General features: G+C 46.4%; 1 protein-coding gene across 1 annotated transcript in view; it reads right to left on the reverse strand.

Annotated features, from left to right (window-relative positions):
* The window catches only part of lrba (LPS-responsive vesicle trafficking, beach and anchor containing), a 184,719-nt gene that overhangs the window by 38,945 nt on the left and 126,083 nt on the right, over positions 1-19,691 (reverse strand). The window contains 8 exon segments of the mRNA XM_060046267.1: positions 2,317-2,469; positions 5,961-6,080; positions 7,248-7,388; positions 14,112-14,224; positions 14,693-14,780; positions 14,782-14,809; positions 16,894-16,996; positions 17,349-17,466. Of these exon segments, the coding sequence (XP_059902250.1) occupies positions 2,317-2,469; positions 5,961-6,080; positions 7,248-7,388; positions 14,112-14,224; positions 14,693-14,780; positions 14,782-14,809; positions 16,894-16,996; positions 17,349-17,466 (864 nt within the window).

Below are 19,691 nucleotides of genomic sequence, written 5' to 3' on the forward strand. Positions count from 1 at the left end.
TATGGATCCTCTGCTTTGTCAAGGTCAACTGTCAGCTACAAAACCATTAACGCACAAACACACACACCTACAGGCACGCACACATGATTCCTGATTTACTTTTTGTTTTATCTACGATGCAACAAGCAGAGTACTGCGTCGGGTTTGACTGTGGACCAAACACAATAATACAAGGCTGAAATTAGATTGGAATTTCTTTTTTTTGCCCAGTGTTTATTACATAGCACACAACTATCAGTCACTTAAATAGCGAAATCAGGAGAGCGTTTTGCGCGGCGCCACAATCCGTTAACATGAAGGGCTTTTAATGGCTTTACCAGATTGGGCCCTAATTAGCTGTTAATCATCTGAGGCTCATAACCAGAATGGAGACAGCAGGAGTGTGAGTGTGTGTGAGTGTGTGTGTGTGTGTGCGCATGTGTGTGTGAATGTAGGTTGTGTGTTTGCGTGTTCTCCCCTGCCGTGGATCCTTGTGTTGCTAGGCCATTAGCAGCAGACACGCTAAGGAGAACCAAACAGACCATTAAGTCCTTCCCTGGTCTTCTCCCCACTCTGCCTCTCTCTCTGTCTCTCTGTCTCTCTCCCTCCCTCTCTCTACAGTACCAAAGTCACCAGCTGACACCTTCTAATGCCAGCTATCTGTCATGACCAGAGGCCCGTCCACCCACTCACCCTCCCTTCCTTCATCCCTCCATCCCTCCCTCTTTCCTGCCCGCCCTCCCTCCATCCATCCTTTGCACACTGGTCTCCCTTCTTCCAGGCATGCTTCCCTTAGCCACCTCTCCTCTTTTGATTCATCATACAAATCACGAGTTACCAGTGGAGAAATTATTCATCACATTCAGATTAACACTTAACTGTACCCAGCCTTAGTTCTTCAAGGGACCTTCCACCGTTTTTGTACTTTTTGCTAACCCTATCGCCTACAAATGAAAGTACTTTTTGTAAATGCCTCTTGTGACATTTCACCTTCTCCTTCAAGAAACAGAGTAACAATGATTGTAAATATACAATACAGAAGTTTTAAAAATAGGTTTAGGGCTATTTTTGAGTTTACTCCATAGTCTGTACTGTTATGTGTACACCTATGATGCAGTTAGTGTATGTACGAGCTAGGGCGTGCTTGTGCGTGTGTGTGATTGTTTGGACAGTGTGTGTTGTGCTGCGTGTTAAGATCTCTGCTAGAACCAGATCTATCCACCTGCTGGACTTGGCGGTACACAAAATCAATAGGACTGGATATATGCACACATAAAACACACACGCAACACTGTTTATTGTGTGTGTGTGAGTAGAGTTTAATACTCTCTTCATTCAACGGAAAGAGGGAGAGATCTAAAGTAGGACAATACAGAGGCTAAACAGTCTCACACACATACACACACACACACACACACACACACACAGGAGAGGCGATGTTAGATTACTTAGCAAACAGAGAGCGGGGCCATGTCGGAGAGGGATGCTGCTGGGCTCAGGTAACAGGAAGAGATGCGAGACGGACAGGAAATAACACTACGTCTCTTTGCATTAGCATTTCCTGGTAAGCTAGCACCAGGAGACACAGAGACTTCTGACAGCCCTTCACTCGGCCGGCCCTTACATGACACATCAGGGAGCAGGAGGAATGTGTGTGTGTGTGTGTGTGTGTGTGTGTGTGTGTGTGTGTGTGTGTGCGCGTGCGTGTGTGTGTGTGTGACTTTACTTTTTGTAGACACAGCGGGATGAAAATAAAAAATATGTTTCTGGGCCATGGGTCAATGGTGTATAGTGAACTAGGTAGAAGACATCAGTGTCTACATCTGGGGAGAGGGGAGGGGATTACAGCAGGGCGGATGCTAACAAACCACCGTTACAAAACACACAGCCCTTAGTCTCTAAGAATACCTGCATTGAGCCTGCATTTTGAGATAGAAGTATAATATGCCTGATTAGGTGTCCCTGTGTGTATACTACAGACTTAAAGTACAGAAGGCAGCATAGTCTAGTAGCGCGGGTGTTCAACTCCCTAGCCACTAAAAAAAAAGGTTCTGGGTTCGATCCCCTGGGCCAACAGCCGGTCCTGAGGCACGATGCCCTTACACCAACATGCTGTGTAAAAGATTCTCTTGCATTTTAAGAGAAATTCCCCCAATTTCACAACTTTAAAAATTTGAGTCAAACATAAACACTGAAGTGATCACCAACACTACGTGGGACCCAAACGGGATAGTTTTCAAATGAAGAAAAGCGACCACATCGGCTGATATTAGACACAATCCTCCGCATTAGACATTAGACGCTAAACGACTGCACGGGGAACAACTGTCCACTCACCAGCCGGTTGATGCGGACAAACTCCTCGGGTGTCTTGGCCCAGGGAGGGAGCTCAACGTCCGAGACGGCCGTGCCGTCCTCCATCACGCCGAGGCTGTAGTCGTTGGAGTTGATGAACATCTCGGCCAGGTAGTAGAACTCTGGGATCAGCTCCTAGGGGGGAGGGGGGAGACAGGGAGGAGGTGAGGAGCTGAACATTGATGGACGACACCTCCAGGCTCTTGAGCTGGAGATCCCTAGGACGCTATGCTGGTGACATATGGAAGAGCCTGGAGTGCTGATTTCCAAGAAATAAAAGGATAATCAAAAAACATAGACTCTTGAAATCCACGGTTAAATTATTTTAGGGATAAGATCTATCTCACTGCTGAAAAGATATCCACAACCTGACACATGCATCCATCATTGCAATGTATTACTTCAACTGATTTGATTCGGTTCTTTACTTTACAGTATACCCGCCAACTACATAATTCCAGATGAAAAAGAATAAACAGAAATACAGACAACAGAAAATTCATAGCCTGGCATTCTTGCAATACACTTCTTTCCTACTACACCATTGTGATTTATACACCCAGACAGATCATGACAGTGTCTAATAAGGCATATAACCACATATTATGCATTGAGAAATTACACACTTTGTAGTTTTATTCATTTTGACTGTGATGAAATCTAAAATCCAAGAAATGTTGCAATACAATACTTATTCAGCTGTAAAAAAAAAAGTTTTTTCATAAGGTAATAGGGTTTAACATCTGGACTCCATCACAATCAAAATGTCCAACATTTTTTATGAGTTTAAATGGAGCCCTGTTATCTTGGGGCACAGCTACTGCAACCGGCCTCCCTATGATAGGCCGGTACGGTTGTCACTCTGACATCATACCGCATGCTCATTGGTCAGCCGGCCAGCCAAAGCCTTTGCTCATTCTCTTTGCAAACATATGCTCCAATACTTAACCGTTTTTATGACATCAGTGAAGAGTTCATAAATATGTAACGTAAACATTGTAAAGATCCCGGTGCAACGATATTTCCACGATCCCCATTATTCACACCGCAGATGAATAATACTAATTAAAAGTCCATACGTGTGTAATCAGATGATCAGATAAAAGAAGAGTGTAAGTTTATCCACCTCTCAGCATGAGTAAGGGAAGCCTCTCTAATCAAACGAGCAAGCAAACACACAGGGCTTAAAACAACACGCCACTTCCTCACTTCTGACATCTCTCCACTCCACAAAACCTGACCCTGACGCAGAGGTCAGCCCCTTAACGAGCCCTGCGGCTCACCCTGCTTCACCGGCTCAGAAACCTGCTGGAAATGTGCAAGTCCTGAGGTGCCAGGGTGCACACACACACACACACACACACACACACACACACACACACACACACACACACACACACTAAAAGACACGCTAGAGAAATGTGTATGTATGTGTGGGCACGCACACACACACACACACACACGTGCATGTGAGGGCACGCACACACACACACACACACGTGCATGTGAGGGCACACACACAAACACACACACATGCGTGAATGTGAGGGCACGCACACGAACACACGTGCATGTGAGGGCACGCACACAAACACACACAAATTCACGTGCATGTGAGGGCACGCGCACACCCCCACACACACACACACACACACACACACCCTTTTCAGGGTGCGCTCCTCCTAAGCCTGCCATGCGTACCCCATTATGTGCTGTGGCCTCTGGTCAGAGGCCAGCCCCTCTGATCCCCGATCCTGTCCTGTCACGGGTCACTGCAGCGGACTCTCTCCGGCTACACTTTCAGCACCATCGCAGCTCCCTCTAACCCCTTCTCTCCGGACCCCCGCCACCGGCGGATGCCTCTGGGCTCAGGCTGGGGGTCAAGGGATTAGGGCCCCGGGGGTCATGCTAGCGTCACCCTGGCTGGAGACACACAGTGGCTCTGGGTGTTTTAACCTATTATCAGCCGCGGCCTATAAAAACACCGGAGGCCTTGGGTAAGCACACAGGATGGCGCTCAATGGTGCTCCAAGCCGCGGCTAAATGGTGCGTTTAGCTTTCCTAAATTGATACATCTCTGGGCTAAGTCCCCCTTTGACCACGGGGAGAATGTGTGCATCGGAGCAGACAACGTCGGCTTGGAATTCTCATTCAGATTCAGATTCACAACGGTTTCTAGAACCAGAGGTGATGTGGTCCAGATACCCCCCCCCCCCCCTCTCTCTCACTCCTCAACCCCCCTGCTCCTCCCCCCTCCCCCCCCCCCCCCCGCCATCGTCCTCCCCCCACTTTTCTGTTTTGATCTGATATTGAGCTCTCACAGCGTGATCCACCACGACAGGTCTAGACCGAGAGAGCAGGGGGAAAAAAAAACGGACTCTTGTTGGACTTTCGCAATCAAGCGGCGCACAGCTATGCAGTAACACAATCCATGTGTTTTTATCGGGGGAGTAGGGGGATGCAGGGGGTGGGGTTAGGCGATTGTAAAGCCAATCAAGCAGTGAAAAGTAAAAAGTCGGATAAAAAACCCTTTGCTAGAGTGTCTTCGATGCCAACCTCCACCTCTAACCCCCCCCCCCCCCCATCCCCATCCCCAGCTCCCAGTGACCCGAGGCCTGGGGACCGGGGCACACCGGGGGTCGGGGGGTGAGTGACTGTAGCTGTAAATGTTTTAAGAGGGCCAGGTCACTTGTAAAGGGCTGTGCTGGGGCTTCCATGGAGCCCTGAATGAGAATGACCCGTGCTGCTGCTGCTGCTGCACCACAACCCAGAGCCACAAAGCCAGGGTGGGGGAGAGAGGCCCAATGGGAAAGACGGTAGGGGGGGGTTCATGTCCAGGTTGCATCGGAAAGAGGGACGGCCCGCGAAAGATCAGGATTAGTTCAACACTTTGATCACAAAGTCGAAGAGTTTTCATTCCTGAAGGACATTGATTAGATGTGACTGGGAATTATTCTTTTGAACGCAGCTGCCCCACCCCCCCTCCCCCGAGCCCACCACCACCATCCCCTCCTCTTGTCCTGCTAGGTATAGATTTGAGCTGGAGATCTTTAGCCCTTGCTCAGCAATCTGTTTCCCATCTCTGCTCTCTGTTTCCGGTCGAGAGAAATCAAAGACGAAAAAAAAGGGAGGCCTTATCTATGTATCAGCTTTTAAGTATTAGTATTGCTCGTGTATTGGATGTGTACTTTAACATTCAGCATTAGTATTGGGTGTGTATTGTTTGCATTCCTAGACATTCAGTATTAGTATTGAGTGTGTATTGTATGTGTATGGTGGGTTTACCTTGACATTCAGGATTAGAATTGTGCGTGCATCGTGTGTGTACCTTGAAAGTCAGAATTAGAATTGTGTGTGTATGGTGTGTCTCCCTTGACATTAAGTATTAGTATTGTGTGTGTATAGTGTGTGTGTACCTTGACATCCAGTGTTAGTACCTTTTTGCATATTGTCTGTGTGTACCTTAACATTAAGTATGAGTATTGTGTGTGTTTTGTGTGTGACAGTATCTCGTGTGTGTACCTTGCATGAGTATTGTGTGTGTATCATGTGTGCGTTAAGTGTGTTTACCTTGACATTACGTATGAGTATTATGTGTGTATCATGTGAGTATTGCGTGTGTGTACCTTGACGTCGGACGTGTCTCTTTGGCAGTTCCTCCAGGCCCGCGCCACGGAGGAGAAGGTTCGGTCCGCGTGGTCAAACTTCCCGCCTTGGAAGTTGAGGAAGAATGTTGTAAAGGGCTCCTGTGGACGATAAACAGAGCGGTCCAGTTTCAGAGCTCTTCTCCATTACTGGTGAAAACCATCAATCCATCCCATGAAGGGCTATATCCACCATTAACACAATGGTGATCTCTAATGTATTATAACTGATATATGATGACTGTACTCTGCGATTCATCCATCATTTTAAAATGGCTGTGTAGAATATTGGGGTATAATGTAATGGGTCTTTTTGCATTGATAGTATGGTACCATTTCAAAGAGGCTTATTTGCTGTACACTTACTAATGAGAAGACTGGCTTAAATTCCCCAAAAGCTAAAAGTCAAGCGTGATTATTCCTAATGAGGTACTAAATCCTGTCCAATCGTCTTACTGGAGCATTTCTAATCATGTTTAATCTTGTTTGGGCAAATCCGTGGCTGTCGCTTGGAGACAGCATCCACCCCCCCCCAACCCAAGTGTCTTAGGCACAATTAGCTGAGCTACAAATAACCCTGGACCGCTAGATTGTTAGTGTAGAAGGCCAATTAGGACCCAGGACAAGACAACACATGCCATTGTTTCCGAGCTTGATGAGTTTCTATTTTACAACGGTGTTAAAACAACAAAAGATGATTACCTTCAGTCTAAAACGCCTCAATTATTCTGGAAAAAGGAATTGGTTCACTTGATAGCCAAATTTGAATATGTGTTGTTAATTTGGATTCATACAAAACACTTGAAGAAGAAAAAAAAGAAACAGCTCTTTCTTAAAGTGGCTTTTATATAATCCAGCTAATTATGTGCTGGGATCAATGGGATGGCTCTATAGGGAGCCACTATGGTGCTAAACCATGGACAATAACAGGGTACATCTTAGGAAGGTTAGCAACCTCCTTGTCCCCTGAGAGTCATACCAAAATACTCCAAAAACACTAAACAAGCTGCACCGGGAGAAATGCCTTCCTACGGAGGAAGTTTGTGTTCCCATTCTGATCCATTGACCGCGAAACGAATGATTGTTACTTGTATGAACATGACTTGAGTATAAATATACTTATGTAATACATTTGAATTGCTTGTATTACCATGATAAATATGACCATGCATATAAATCGAAAGTGTCTGTCTGTCTGTCTGTCTGTCTGTGTGTCTGTGTGTCTGTGTGTCTGTGTGTGTGTGCGTGTGTCTCTCTCTAATAGCTTACGACGCGCAGCAGCCAGGTCTGGACGAAGCTGGAGGTTGAGTAGTGGGTCCCGTAGTGGAACTTGGGGACCTGTTCATCCTCCCAGGATTCATAGCGGTCAGAGAAGAACGCCGCCCTCTTGGGGTTCAGAGCACCGATGGGCTGGAAAACAGTATAACGATTTAAAGTTTTTATTGATCAGACTTTGAATTCTTCAAGATGTATTCTCAAATCAATAATCCAATTATTTTTCATACAATAACTTCAATTATTTATGAAGCGTCTTCCTCCCAACCCTGCATTCATATAATACAAAATATTAAACAACAAAAAGCAGTTAATACAAACTAATTACACATTGTATTTTTTTTAAATCATACTTTGTTGTTATAACTGCATTAATTACTTTTGTTGGTATTAAATCATTCCTGCCCAAGTGTTATTGAAAACCACCATGAGGTGAAACATTCATCTCTTATATCAGATTAATTTTTTATCATTTATATCTTTCACCGTGATCGCAAAATCACTGAGTCATTGAGTTTTCTTTGTTGAAAAAAAAAACAAACACCAAACACCAATCCCTAGTTTTATCGAAACACCCAGAGGAGTTAAAACAAAAGGGTTGAGAAATGAGGAGGAAAATATGAGAGAGAGAGAGAGAGAGAGAGAGAGAGAGAGAGAGAGAGAGAGAGAGAGAGAGAGAGAGAGAGAGAGAGAGAGAGAGAGAGAGCATAAAGGAATGGGGCAAGAGAGGTGGATATACTTTTACTTGATTGACAATGTGCACAGCGCGAGCACACACATTGTGTTAGCGAGCAGTGGGCCAAATGATGGCCGTAACCTTTGTGCAATATCAAATGAATATTAGATGATGTTTCCCTTCAGACGGAGATCAATCCATTCCCACAGAGTGCTTTTTAGAGGCTGTGAAAGAGCCCCCCGCAGCTGCACTCTGTCAGACAAAAGTAATGTGTTGCGATGAAACCGAGCCCACTAGAAACATCGATAGCCCGGCCCACTGTTCCCCTTTTGTTCCCCTGTTTTTATTAATCTGCCCCTAATACACTGGTCACATAGACAGAGAGCGAGAGCGAGAGCGAGAGAGAGAGAGAGAGAGTGACAGAGAGAGAAAGGTTAACTTGCATTAATTTCCCATTGGTCTCACCCCCAGCTCCCCCCTTCTTCACCCTGTCCAATACGCCTGAGGTAGGAGCTAGTATTTAAATCCTCATTTATAGAAATCACTTTCAAGCTGCTTCAATTTTATTAGTCTTGCATCGGCTGAGCTTCATTCTCTTAACTCCCCCCCTCCACCTACAAATAGATACAACACAACACACACACACACACACACACACACACACACACACACACACACACACACACACACACACACACACACACACACACACACACACACACACACACACACACACACACACACACACATGCAGAGCAGATCAATGGTAATGGAATGATGGCCTTTTGAGGATGAGCGCCCTGAATGCAGTGCATCGATTGGCTCTCTTTCATATCATAGGGTGCCTGTCACAGCAAGATCCATCCACGGAGCTGGGGCCCAGTATTGATCCGGCTCTCTGCTACTGTGTTCTGTTGGATTAATGGGCTGTGCCTTTGTCCGTATTTATGATTGCTTGGGCTGGGATAAATGCAATAACAGGAGGAGGTGGAGGAGGAGGAGGAGGGTGGTTTCATGTGGGGGAATAACAACAACACATTTCTGAAAACAGGGTAGCGCTTTCGTGCATGTTGTTGGGTCCATGCACATGCTCGTTGATTGGGTCTGGATACAACTTACACGCTGTGCTGCTCTGAGCTGATGGACAGAGAGGTAGACCGAGGTAGAGAGAAAGAGAGAGCTAGAGGGAGAGATGTAGAAGTAGAGAGAGAGAGAAAGAGGAAGAGAGCAGAGAGAAAGAGTTGGAGAGAGAAGGAAATCGAGAAGGAGAAAGAGAATGAGGGAAAGAAAATGAGAGAGCGAGAGCGAGACACTACAAGCCCCTCAGGGGCACTGGGGGGTGGGAGGGTGGGGGGTGAGTACACACACTGAATTATACATCACACCCATTGCTCTGATTTATAGCACTAATAATGGTCGCCTCATTAAAAAAAGAAAAGGGAGAGGAAGCATATAAAATAAAATAAGAAAAGGAAGGGGGAAAAAAAAGACTTGGCATGCCACAATGACAGAGAGTGCCGGAGAGGGAGGGGGAGAGAGAGCCAGAGCCAGAGAGAGAGAGAGAGAGAGAGAGGGACTTGTGTGTGAAGTGTGCGTTCGTGTGGATGCTGTCGGGGTGTGATCCCGACATTGTTTACTGCGTTAAATTACGGGCGGGGGCTCGCGGTAGGCCCGGCTAGCGGTAGCTACAGCGGAGAGCGGGGCGGTGACACCGTCATACATCACAGGCACGGCGGGAAGCGCCAGCACGCTGATGGAGCGCCATCGCTGCCACGGCCCCGCCACAGATTGGCCTAATATGTCGTTGGCAGCGACCCACACTCTGATGAGCTCAGCGATTAATGAGCCAATCGGGCGAGTTGTAATTAGACCAAAGCCACACACACACACACACACACACACACACACACACACACACACACACACACACACACACACACACACACACACACACACACACACACACACACACACACACACACACACACACACACACGTGTTTGTGCAGGCGGGTGTGCGTGCAGAGTGTTTGGAAGAGGTAAACAGTGGATATTCCACCAGTTGGATTAGGTTTAACGAGGTGCTCATCGATACTGGACAGGGAGGCTTGTCTGGTTGCAGTTAATGCTGTCTGCAGTTAGTACTCACAGGTGTGGGCTACTGATGGTGTAAAACGGTACTAAACAGGTGATGGAATCTTGTTGGTGATCACCATTTGGGATGGGCTGCTCTCTTTCGAGGCTCAAATTACCAAAAAGTACAAAAAGATTATACAGGTCCAAGTTGTACTGAAGATTAAAAGATTAATGATTTAAAGATTCTAGTTTAAATATATTCTGTGAGGTCCTTGGACTGAATAAAATAAATACTTTACAAAGAAGAATCAACTGAAATACCAGTGATACACCATTTTTGCATAAACAGCTGAAGGAACAATAAGGCAACCATTTGGTCTTGCATAGCTGTTACAATTTTGCTGCTAGAAGCATAATGGGAGACTAGACTGGAAATATAACTATGAGCACCTCAGCAACACCGGGCTTTAAGTCAATGAGCCTAGCCAACCTTTCGAGATGACTATGTGCATGTGCGTTTGTGTGTAAGTGTATGTCAAGTGCTCTTTAGACAGTTAAAAAATGGTGAAGACGACCTGGGAAATAAATGCACGGGAGGCGTTTTGTGTAATCAATACACCATTAGCCGTACCCACTGGCCAGTGGAATACGGCTGAGGCCCGTAGGTGTAAAATGGAGAAACGTTTCATGCAAAGGCTCACAATACCTTGTGTCTCTCAGCCATAAATCTGGGTAAATTAGAGCATGCTCACTAAGGCGCCTTTAGGAAACCGAAGCTTGTACTCGTTGTGGTATTCACCTCAACATCTTGGTTTTGGTTTCCGGTCAATTATAGCAAGGTTAGAGGTAGAGCTTTCATGGGGTTAAATCATATCATAGTTCTAAATGTGGCGTAATAGTGGGCACGAAGGTACAGCTAGCTTGCACGTCGTAACTGATTGAGCAGCTTAATCGCCAGGGTCGAGTAATCGCTAGCATGGAGTTACAACATGCAAAGAGAAACAGCTAGCATGGAGGCATTGCAAGCGTTCCATTACAGCAATCGTGGAGGATACATCTCGCAGGAGTTGTCGCTACCTCAGAATTACAGTTATTGCTAGCATGGTGTAACAGCAACTATTGAATTAAAGGCATTCCTAGCATGGTGTAAGAGCTAACCTGAAACAATAGCAAGTGTTGCACCAGAGGTATAGCAGAGGTATAGCTCGCTTTGGAGTACATATACAGTGGTATTGTCAGTAACCCGGAGTTATAGCTAGCATGGAGTAATGGCACAGAATTATATCATTGTGCTTTTCCAGCCGGCGCTTGTGCTGACTACAATGTTATCTTGTAGGAAGGGAATGGACTTCTGATGTCAGCGCGAGGTTAGAGTTTATGATAAGAAAGTCTCCCCGGGTCATAGTGGCTCGGGAAGGAGGGACGACGAAACGTGGGGGGGGGGGGGGGTGGATGGACATAAATTGTGTGTGTGGCCTCCGCCAGGTTGGGGACGGTGACAGTGTGTGACACGCACGCATTCATGGCAATTTGGCTTCTCAATGTCACTGGAGGCTTCGCTTCTCACATGACCTGTTTCTATCAGAGACGACCGTCGAGGTGAAAGAGCATGTGTGTGTGTGTGTGTGTGTGTGTGTGTGTGTTTGTGTGTTAATATGGGCGGGGGGGGGGGGGGTTATTGGAAGAATAGGAGAACATAATGTGTGTGTGTATATGTCTGTGTATATATATGTGTGTGTATATGTTTCTGCAGGAAGAAAACAATGCAGGCTGGTGGTGGTAAGGGTGCAGGAGGAAGGGTAGTGGAGGTGGGCGGTGATGCCACGAGTGAGAGAGAGAGAGAGAGAGAGAGAGAGAGAGAGAGAGAGAGAGAGAGAGAGAGAGAGAGAGAGAGAGAGAGAGAGAGAGAGAGAGAGAGAGAGAGAGGAGAGAGTGTGTGTGTGTGTGTGTGTGTGTGTGTGTGTGTGTGTGTGGCACAGCGGCCATCAAAGAGAGCATGAGGAGCGCCACAAAGGAGCACACAGTGCACAAATGACTGGGAGGGTGGGTCGGGAGGAGGGGGCTGTGGGGGTATGTGTGTGTGTGTGTGTGTGTGTGTGTGTGTGTGTGGTGTGTGTGTGTGTGTGTGTGTGTGTGTGTGGGGGGGGGGGGGGGGGGGGGGGGGCTGCATAGCGCTGCTACTCGCCCTTTTCCAGACACTGCAGTCTGCCACGGTCCAGTGGTTATACACTGATATCACACGCGTGTCAACAGCATGAATAAAAAAAAGATGTAATGAAGATTGTAACCCCCACCGCGCCAACCCCGACGAACGCGCACACACACACACACACACACACACACACACACACACACACACGAAGATGTGCTACACACGGACACTTGCGCATATTCTCTCACTCCCTGGTTTGTCAAGGTGGGAGCACATGAAGAAAATAAAAAAGGATTTCAATATAGTTTTTAATATTCCGTTCTCCTTCAGCGTTTGCTGTGTGATTGTCTCTGGTGCTCCTCTGCCTGATCTTTTGCTTTTCATTGGCTGAGTCCCGGGGGCATGCAGGCCTGACTGAGCACAGAGGCTGTGCTGTCCAACCTCTACAGTGGAGCTCAGGAGGAGGAGAGAAAGAGCCGGGCGTCGGAGAGAGAGGGTAGACTTTGAATTGGGAGTGTGAGCGTACAAATATATGTGCGTATGTTTCTGGGTCTGTAGAAATGTGTATGTGTCTGTGTTATCTATCTTGCATACGTGTGTGTAGTCATTTATGTATGTATCTGTCTGTAGAAATGTGTGTGTGTGTGTGTGTGTGTGTGTGTGTGTGTGCGCATATGTACAGTATATTTTGCATGTGTGTATGTGTGTCTATGCATGATTGTTTGTGTGTATGTGTGCGAGCGTTCATATTAAGGCAATGGCAGCCCCTCTGGGGACAATGAAGACAAATAAACAGTGAAATTACACAGCTCTTTTTAGTGGTGCGTGCAACACAGAGGTACAAAAGAAGTGCAGACAGAGAGAGAGCCACAGAGAGGGAAATAGAGAGAGAGGGAGAGAGAGAGACACACACACACACACACACACAAAGAGGGGCAGATAGAAAGGCTGTTTGATAGCCTGAGGGACCTAGAACACAGCAGACGAGAGAGAGAAGATATGAAAGCAGTAGGGGAGGGCGATGATTGCCTGTGTGTGTGTGCGTGTGCGCGTGCGCGCGTGTGTGTGTGTGTGTGTGTGTGTGTGTGTGTGTGTGTGTGTGTGTGTGCGTGTGTGTGTGTGCGCGTTCACTGTTCGCATTTTCAGCTCGGCTACGTGTTTATTGCTACATTTCCCAACGCAGTGGTTTTCTGTTTCCAAGAACCCCTGTAGCCCTCTCTTCTACGACAGGATTAATCCCCCCCACCCACCACCGCCACACCCAAAAGGTGACCGGGATGGATGTCTTTAAGTGCGACTCAGCACGCCCAGGCCCACTGCACTTCCTGTCCATTAGAATCACATGCATTTGTTTTTTTTGTCTTGATTTAATACGCCCCATTTGAGGGTTCCTGCAGCAGGACAGTCGCTTCATAAACTGTAAACCTAATCAAAGTGTCCGCCCACTACGAGACTGTCCGCAATTACACACAACGGATGGTCAAGCCTGGCCCTGCTCTGTTCCGATGGGGGGGGGGGGGCAGTAGGGGAGGGGGTGGTCTCTGTATTAGTGGAGGTGGTGCAACCTTTAAACGCTTTAATGTCACAGAGTGGTACATTGGTGTGTGTGTGTGTGTGTGTGTGTGTGTGTGTGTGTTTGTGATGTTCGTGTGGGCGTGCACACTAAACTGAACACAGGTCTCGATGTTCTTCAATAGTTAAATAGTTATTTATGCGACTGCAGAATTATAGGAAATACAATAATTCTCTATATAATAAACAGCAGCACCACAATCTAGAACTGAGTAGTCCCTTAACCAGGCTTAACAACCCTATGGATGGGGGGGGGGGGGGGGAGTTCGAAACCAACTGTCACCATCATCCATCAGTGATTAAATATGTAGTCCACTAAACTGTAATCAATGGCAGTTACGGTCATCATCAAGTGTCCAGTGTCCCGCGCCAGATCCTCTTACCTTGGAGAGGTCCCGGAAGTTGCTGGGCAGAGTCAGGTCCAGTGTCTCCGAGTCGTAGTTGGTGATGACCCAGGGGAAGACCGGGTACTGGTTGAGGTCATTGAAGGTGCGTCCTGGAGATGAGAGCAAGTGGATTTTGGGAATTTGGAATTTAGATCAAATGGCAAGTGGGAATTTAGATCAAATAGAGAGTGACTGAACAACAGGGAGGCGGCAATAGATAGCCGGCCTAATAATTACATCAAGCAATCACCACCATGTACTAGAGCCTTTCCACAGATACATTGTAGTAAGCAGACCCATGGTTTGTGTTATGAGCGACACCACGATGAAACCCCTGGGACAGGGGGTCTACTCAGCAACATTTGAACCCACATCTATAATCAGCAGTTAAGGGTTAGGCATCACGCTCAAGGATTGCCCACAGATCGACCGTGGACCATGGGGTTTGACCCCAGGAACTTCAGGCCCCCACCACTGGACCAGACTCCCTTTGTCAGCCCGATGACCACACAGGGGCTGGCACGGCGCCAAAGCAACAGGACCAAGCAGCACTCTGCGGGGAGGAGGGCGAGACTCACCAGAGACGGTGTTGAGGAAGATGAGGTATTCAAAGTTGGAGACCTCGCGTCGCTGCCAGCGCTGGGTCATGGTGGAAGCCTTGAACAGTTTGCTTGGGGGAGGCCAGAGAGATCCGCCTGGGAAGAAACACACACACACACACACACACACACACACACACACACTTCAACCAGAGAACATCTGAAGCGTTTATATCCAATAGCTTCATGAGTTATTCTGTCATATGAAAGCATTGTGGGAATCACCATCGGAGAAGCGAGCCAGCGGGCAACAGGCTCTGGCTGGTTGTATAAATAGCGGCAGATGAAATATTTATTGAACTTAAGGTCCTGCTAATTAAGAAGAAAATATGCAATAAATAGTGCTGGATATAAAGGCTAGTAAGGGACAGGCAGACAGGCATGTGCACACACACACACACACACACACACACACACACACACACACACACACACACACACACACACACACACACACACACACACACACACACACACACACACACACACACACACACACACACACACACACCCACCCACCCCTGGAGCATGATGTATGTAACTAGGACTAAAACAAATGACCCCGAATCCAATTAAAACAAAAGAAAATGATAGAATTAATCACTGTCAGTGTGTGAGATTGCAGTCATTAGGCCTCTCTGAAGTGAAAATACGCCCTTTCCAATAAAACTTTACCACCAGACACATTGCTGGGATTTTCCTTCAAAATTGCAACTATTTCTTTTTTTTGGAAATCCAATAATAGACTCTTTATACATCTCTTCATCTACGAATTGCTGCTAAAACAAAACTAACCCTAACAAAACAACGAAGTCAATCGCATAACTACAGTTGTGGAGGAGCTTTAACGTAACCGATGATGATGAAAGTGATGGTGGGAGTCCCTTCATTCTCTATAGACTAGTCTTTTCATAACATTCTGAGGTTTAAACAAGAACGTAACAAATAACGTTAACATTTGTCTCTAAAGCTGTTCCAGTGACGTGGTCCTGTAATGTTATGTGCTGTCTCGCTGCTGTCTGGGTCCGTGTAAGGGCTGAACTACGCCATACAGCTGCTCAGAGGTCGAAGAGCCAAGGTGCCTCTAGCCTGCAAACTACCTTGATTAATGACCCTGACAGACACACACGCACACACTTCCATACAGACCCACATGCACTAATGTGCACTTGCTCATTAGCCAGTGTCCTGTCTGACCTGAAACCACGATCGCATGGCCTTAAACTCTACGCTACGCAGGGTGCAACCCAGTAACCCAGAACCGGCTCTCTTAGCATTCTAGATATACTGCGTGTTCGTATCATTTAAGATTAACCCTGATCGTGATAACAGTATTTCACTGGTCACTTGGTCAGGCCTGGCTTCGGCATGTCTTCATTTAGGAGAGGGAAAGGAAGCCAGGTAGGCAGTGTGTGTGTGCGCTTACATGCGTGTGCGTGTGTGTGTGCATGTATGTGTGTGATGTTAAGAATATGTGTGTGGGTGTGAATGTGTGTGCATGTGTGCATGTGTCCACGTCTGTGTATACATATATGTATGTGCGTGCACGTGTCTGCCTTGCAGGCATCCGACAGTATCCGCCAGTGTTTCCCCGAGCAGCGGCAGCGGGAGGGGGGGTAAATAAATGAAGTAGTGGGCCGTGTGTTTGTGTGTGGAGCCAATTAGGGCGAACAGGGTGAGAGTGAAGGTTCCTGCTCTCCTCACCCTGTTTGTTTGTGCAGACGGAGGTGCGGATGGAGAGAGAGAGATGGAGGGACGGAGAGGCCCAGAGGTAGAATGAGCGATGAGAAAGAAGGAGAAAGAGAAAGAGAGAGAGAAACATGATAAATTGTGTGGGAAACTGAGGTGTAAATGTGTCAAGGCCCTGTTCTCTTCATGAGGCACTTCCTGTGTTTCATCTTAGTTGGAGTCCACTGACAAAGCGTGTGTTTTTTCCCCTCAGCTGGATGTATTTTAGGGGCCACGTGTGAGACAACAAGGCATTTGGTGTGTGTGTGTATATATATATATATATATATATATATATATATATATACCCCCTATATATGTCACTGTTAAAAAATCCAGACAGGAAGAGAGTTTTCATGAAGCTAGTGGCTGAGGGTTATACAGTAATGCTTAATGATAGCATAGTGTTAGTATTTGATGTTTCCGGGTAGGTGTGATGATGATGATGGTACCTGGTCTGAGGAAGGCCAAAGTTCGTGCCCACCCCGACACGAGGCAGACAGTGGACCACCTTCTTCACGATGGAGGCGTCGGGTAGGTTGAACATGACCGCCGCTGGAGGGAGAGAACGAGAGAGAGAAGGAATGAGAGAGGGAGAAAGAGAAAGAGACAGAGAAAGGAAGACGCGCACAAGACATCTTGTCAAGAGCTATGTTTCCAACAGTGGTATCATAAGCATTAGCTATTATTAAAATCAGCCATCTTAATCCATTATTCACGAATGAAACAGTAAATATAATTGAATCATTGTATTTGCATTCGTATGAAAGACAAAGCTACAAACGATATTCCCTCCAGCTGTTTAATTAACATTAGCCATGATTAGCATTAGCCTCCTCACATAGCTCAATAATCATTGGACATGAGTGAACAGATACTGAATATAAATCAGAGAGCAGTGAGTTACTTCTGTTGGCCATGAACACTTCCAGGGCGGTGTTCTGCAGCAGGTAGCGCCTGGAGAAGACAGCGCGGATCTCCGTGAACAGCCATTTCCCGTGGAGGCCCTCTGTGTACGCCAAGATCTAAGAGGCATAGCGTTGAATAAGCAATGGCGAACCGCAACAAGGGAGAAGCCCAACGCATGACAGAGGGGGAAAGTAGGAAGAGATGGAGAGGAATAGTAGAGGGCCGCGTTACTCCATTCATCACACTCGGCTGATGTGTCATCGCAAGCAGCACGATTAATGTCTTGTATTGATCCGGCCCCATGAAAAAAACATCCCTTTAACAAGAGAATGAGGGCCCCTTTACGGCCAGGGCAGGGGAGTGATGGAAAAACGTTTGGTTCACTAAAAGCTAATCGCTATCGCGCAGCGCAGAGGATATCCCGGAAGGACAGGGAATTTCAGGGACTTTAAACGGAAATCCACAACTGAAAAAAAAAAAAAAAAAAAAAGAAGACTTTAATTATGAAAAAGGTATCAAAGTATCTTGATATCAATCCCTGGAAGCCTTATTAGGTGATTTCTATGTTTTTAATGAGCTAGGTTTTTTATAGTATATCTAAATCATGCATTCGATTTCCAGCCATTGTAATTCACTGGAGGCAAGTACAATAGATGTTAACCGTGATAAACAGTGTTAAGCTAGCTACCACACGTTTTTAGAAGCAAAAGTAAAGCTTTGATGATACGTCCCTGTGGAAATTGTCAAAGCAACTGTCAGAGGAACTTATTGTGATGGCTGCCATAGCTGCCTGACGGAGGCAGCTTGGCTGCCCTTGTGATTTATACTGCACCTAATCCAGTAGTTAGCCTTAGCACTAACCCACTTAGTATTGCTTTGTTGACTGGGCTTTTGTTTCACCCCCGTCCTTTTTGTTCCATTAGAGCCAATGACAGAAGAGCATTGTGAAAAATTTTGTGTGTGTGTGTGTGTGTGTGTGTGTGTGTGTGTGTGTGTGTGTGTGTGTGTGTGTGTGTGTGTGATCACTTTAAATTGTCGAGACACGGATCGGGGGGGATCAGATCGGGGGTATTAATGAAAAATATTAATATTAAAATGTGAGCCACCTAGCTAGGCCTTATGTGAGCTGTAGGCAGCTCATTAAGAGAAGCTGAGGGTAGACAAGACCAGCTGAGGCCTTTAACCATGGCGCTCTCTCTCTCTCTCTCTCTCTCTCTCTCTCTCTCTCTCTCTCTCTCTCTCTCTCTCTCTCTCTCTCTCTCTCTCTCTCTCTCTCTCTCTCTCTCTCTCTCTCTCTCTCTCTCTCTCTCTCTCTCTCTCTCTCTCTCTCTCTCTCTCTCTCTCTCTCTCCTCTCTCTCTCTCTCTCTCTCTCTCTCTCTCTCTCCCCCTCTCAGAGGAATAAGACATGCCTGGCATCGCAGATTCACTTCAAAGTCTCCCGAGTTCAATTAAAGGTGGATTAGTGTCTTGGAGATAGTGGCTGGGTGGCTGTCCACATGCCCAGTGCTTTTGCTCTCTTTACAGAGGCCCAGGACGACCGTAGCAACCTACACCGTCGGCCCGTAGCCATAGTAACGCTGTCATAAGATTCCCACAACAGCAGGTGATGCAGGTTTTGCTCCCATCTAGAAAAATAATAAACCTTGAAGGAGAAAAATAGGAGTATCTCTGAAAGAAGTGATTACATTTGGGCAAAACAATCGATCGTGTAATTGCAGCAAATGCTGGACCACATTGTGAGCTCCAATATGTCTAATTTAATTAGGCTGAGAAAAAAAAAACAGTTGAATGGGAATTGACGAGATCGATTTCTGGGTAGGAAACCGAGGAAACACCACTACAGGAGCAAGTAAATATAAATATATTGAAATGGGTGGAAAGTAGGATATTGGCATTCAACATCAGCAATGCATTATTATTTAAATGACTGCCTGAACAGAAACAGCCTGACCTTTAAAAATCTGTTTTTAAATTGAATGGTTTTATTGCAAAAGGCACAAGAATGAATATAGAGAAAATGCATTTTCAGGTTGGCATTTTTGGCTCATATTATATATATATATATATATATATACACTGCATATATCCTTTCAACAATGCACCACTACTACTTCGTCTACCTTTATTCCTATGAGACTTCACCCTGTACCATCTTTATCATTAACAAGCGGGCTGGAGATCCGTGTGTCCTGCCTGTCCACAGCAGAGAGCTCTCCAGTGGGGTGTGATGGGCCGGTGTTGACGTAGGAGACATAGCCGATCTTCCTCTGCTCCCACTAAACACAGGGTGGCTATCTGCCGTGACAACCGCCCTGCCTCAACAGTCGCCTTCCCCCCTGG

This window comes from Gadus macrocephalus, chromosome 3, assembly GCF_031168955.1.
Source record: "Gadus macrocephalus chromosome 3, ASM3116895v1".
Taxonomy (NCBI): Eukaryota; Metazoa; Chordata; class Actinopteri; order Gadiformes; family Gadidae; genus Gadus; species Gadus macrocephalus.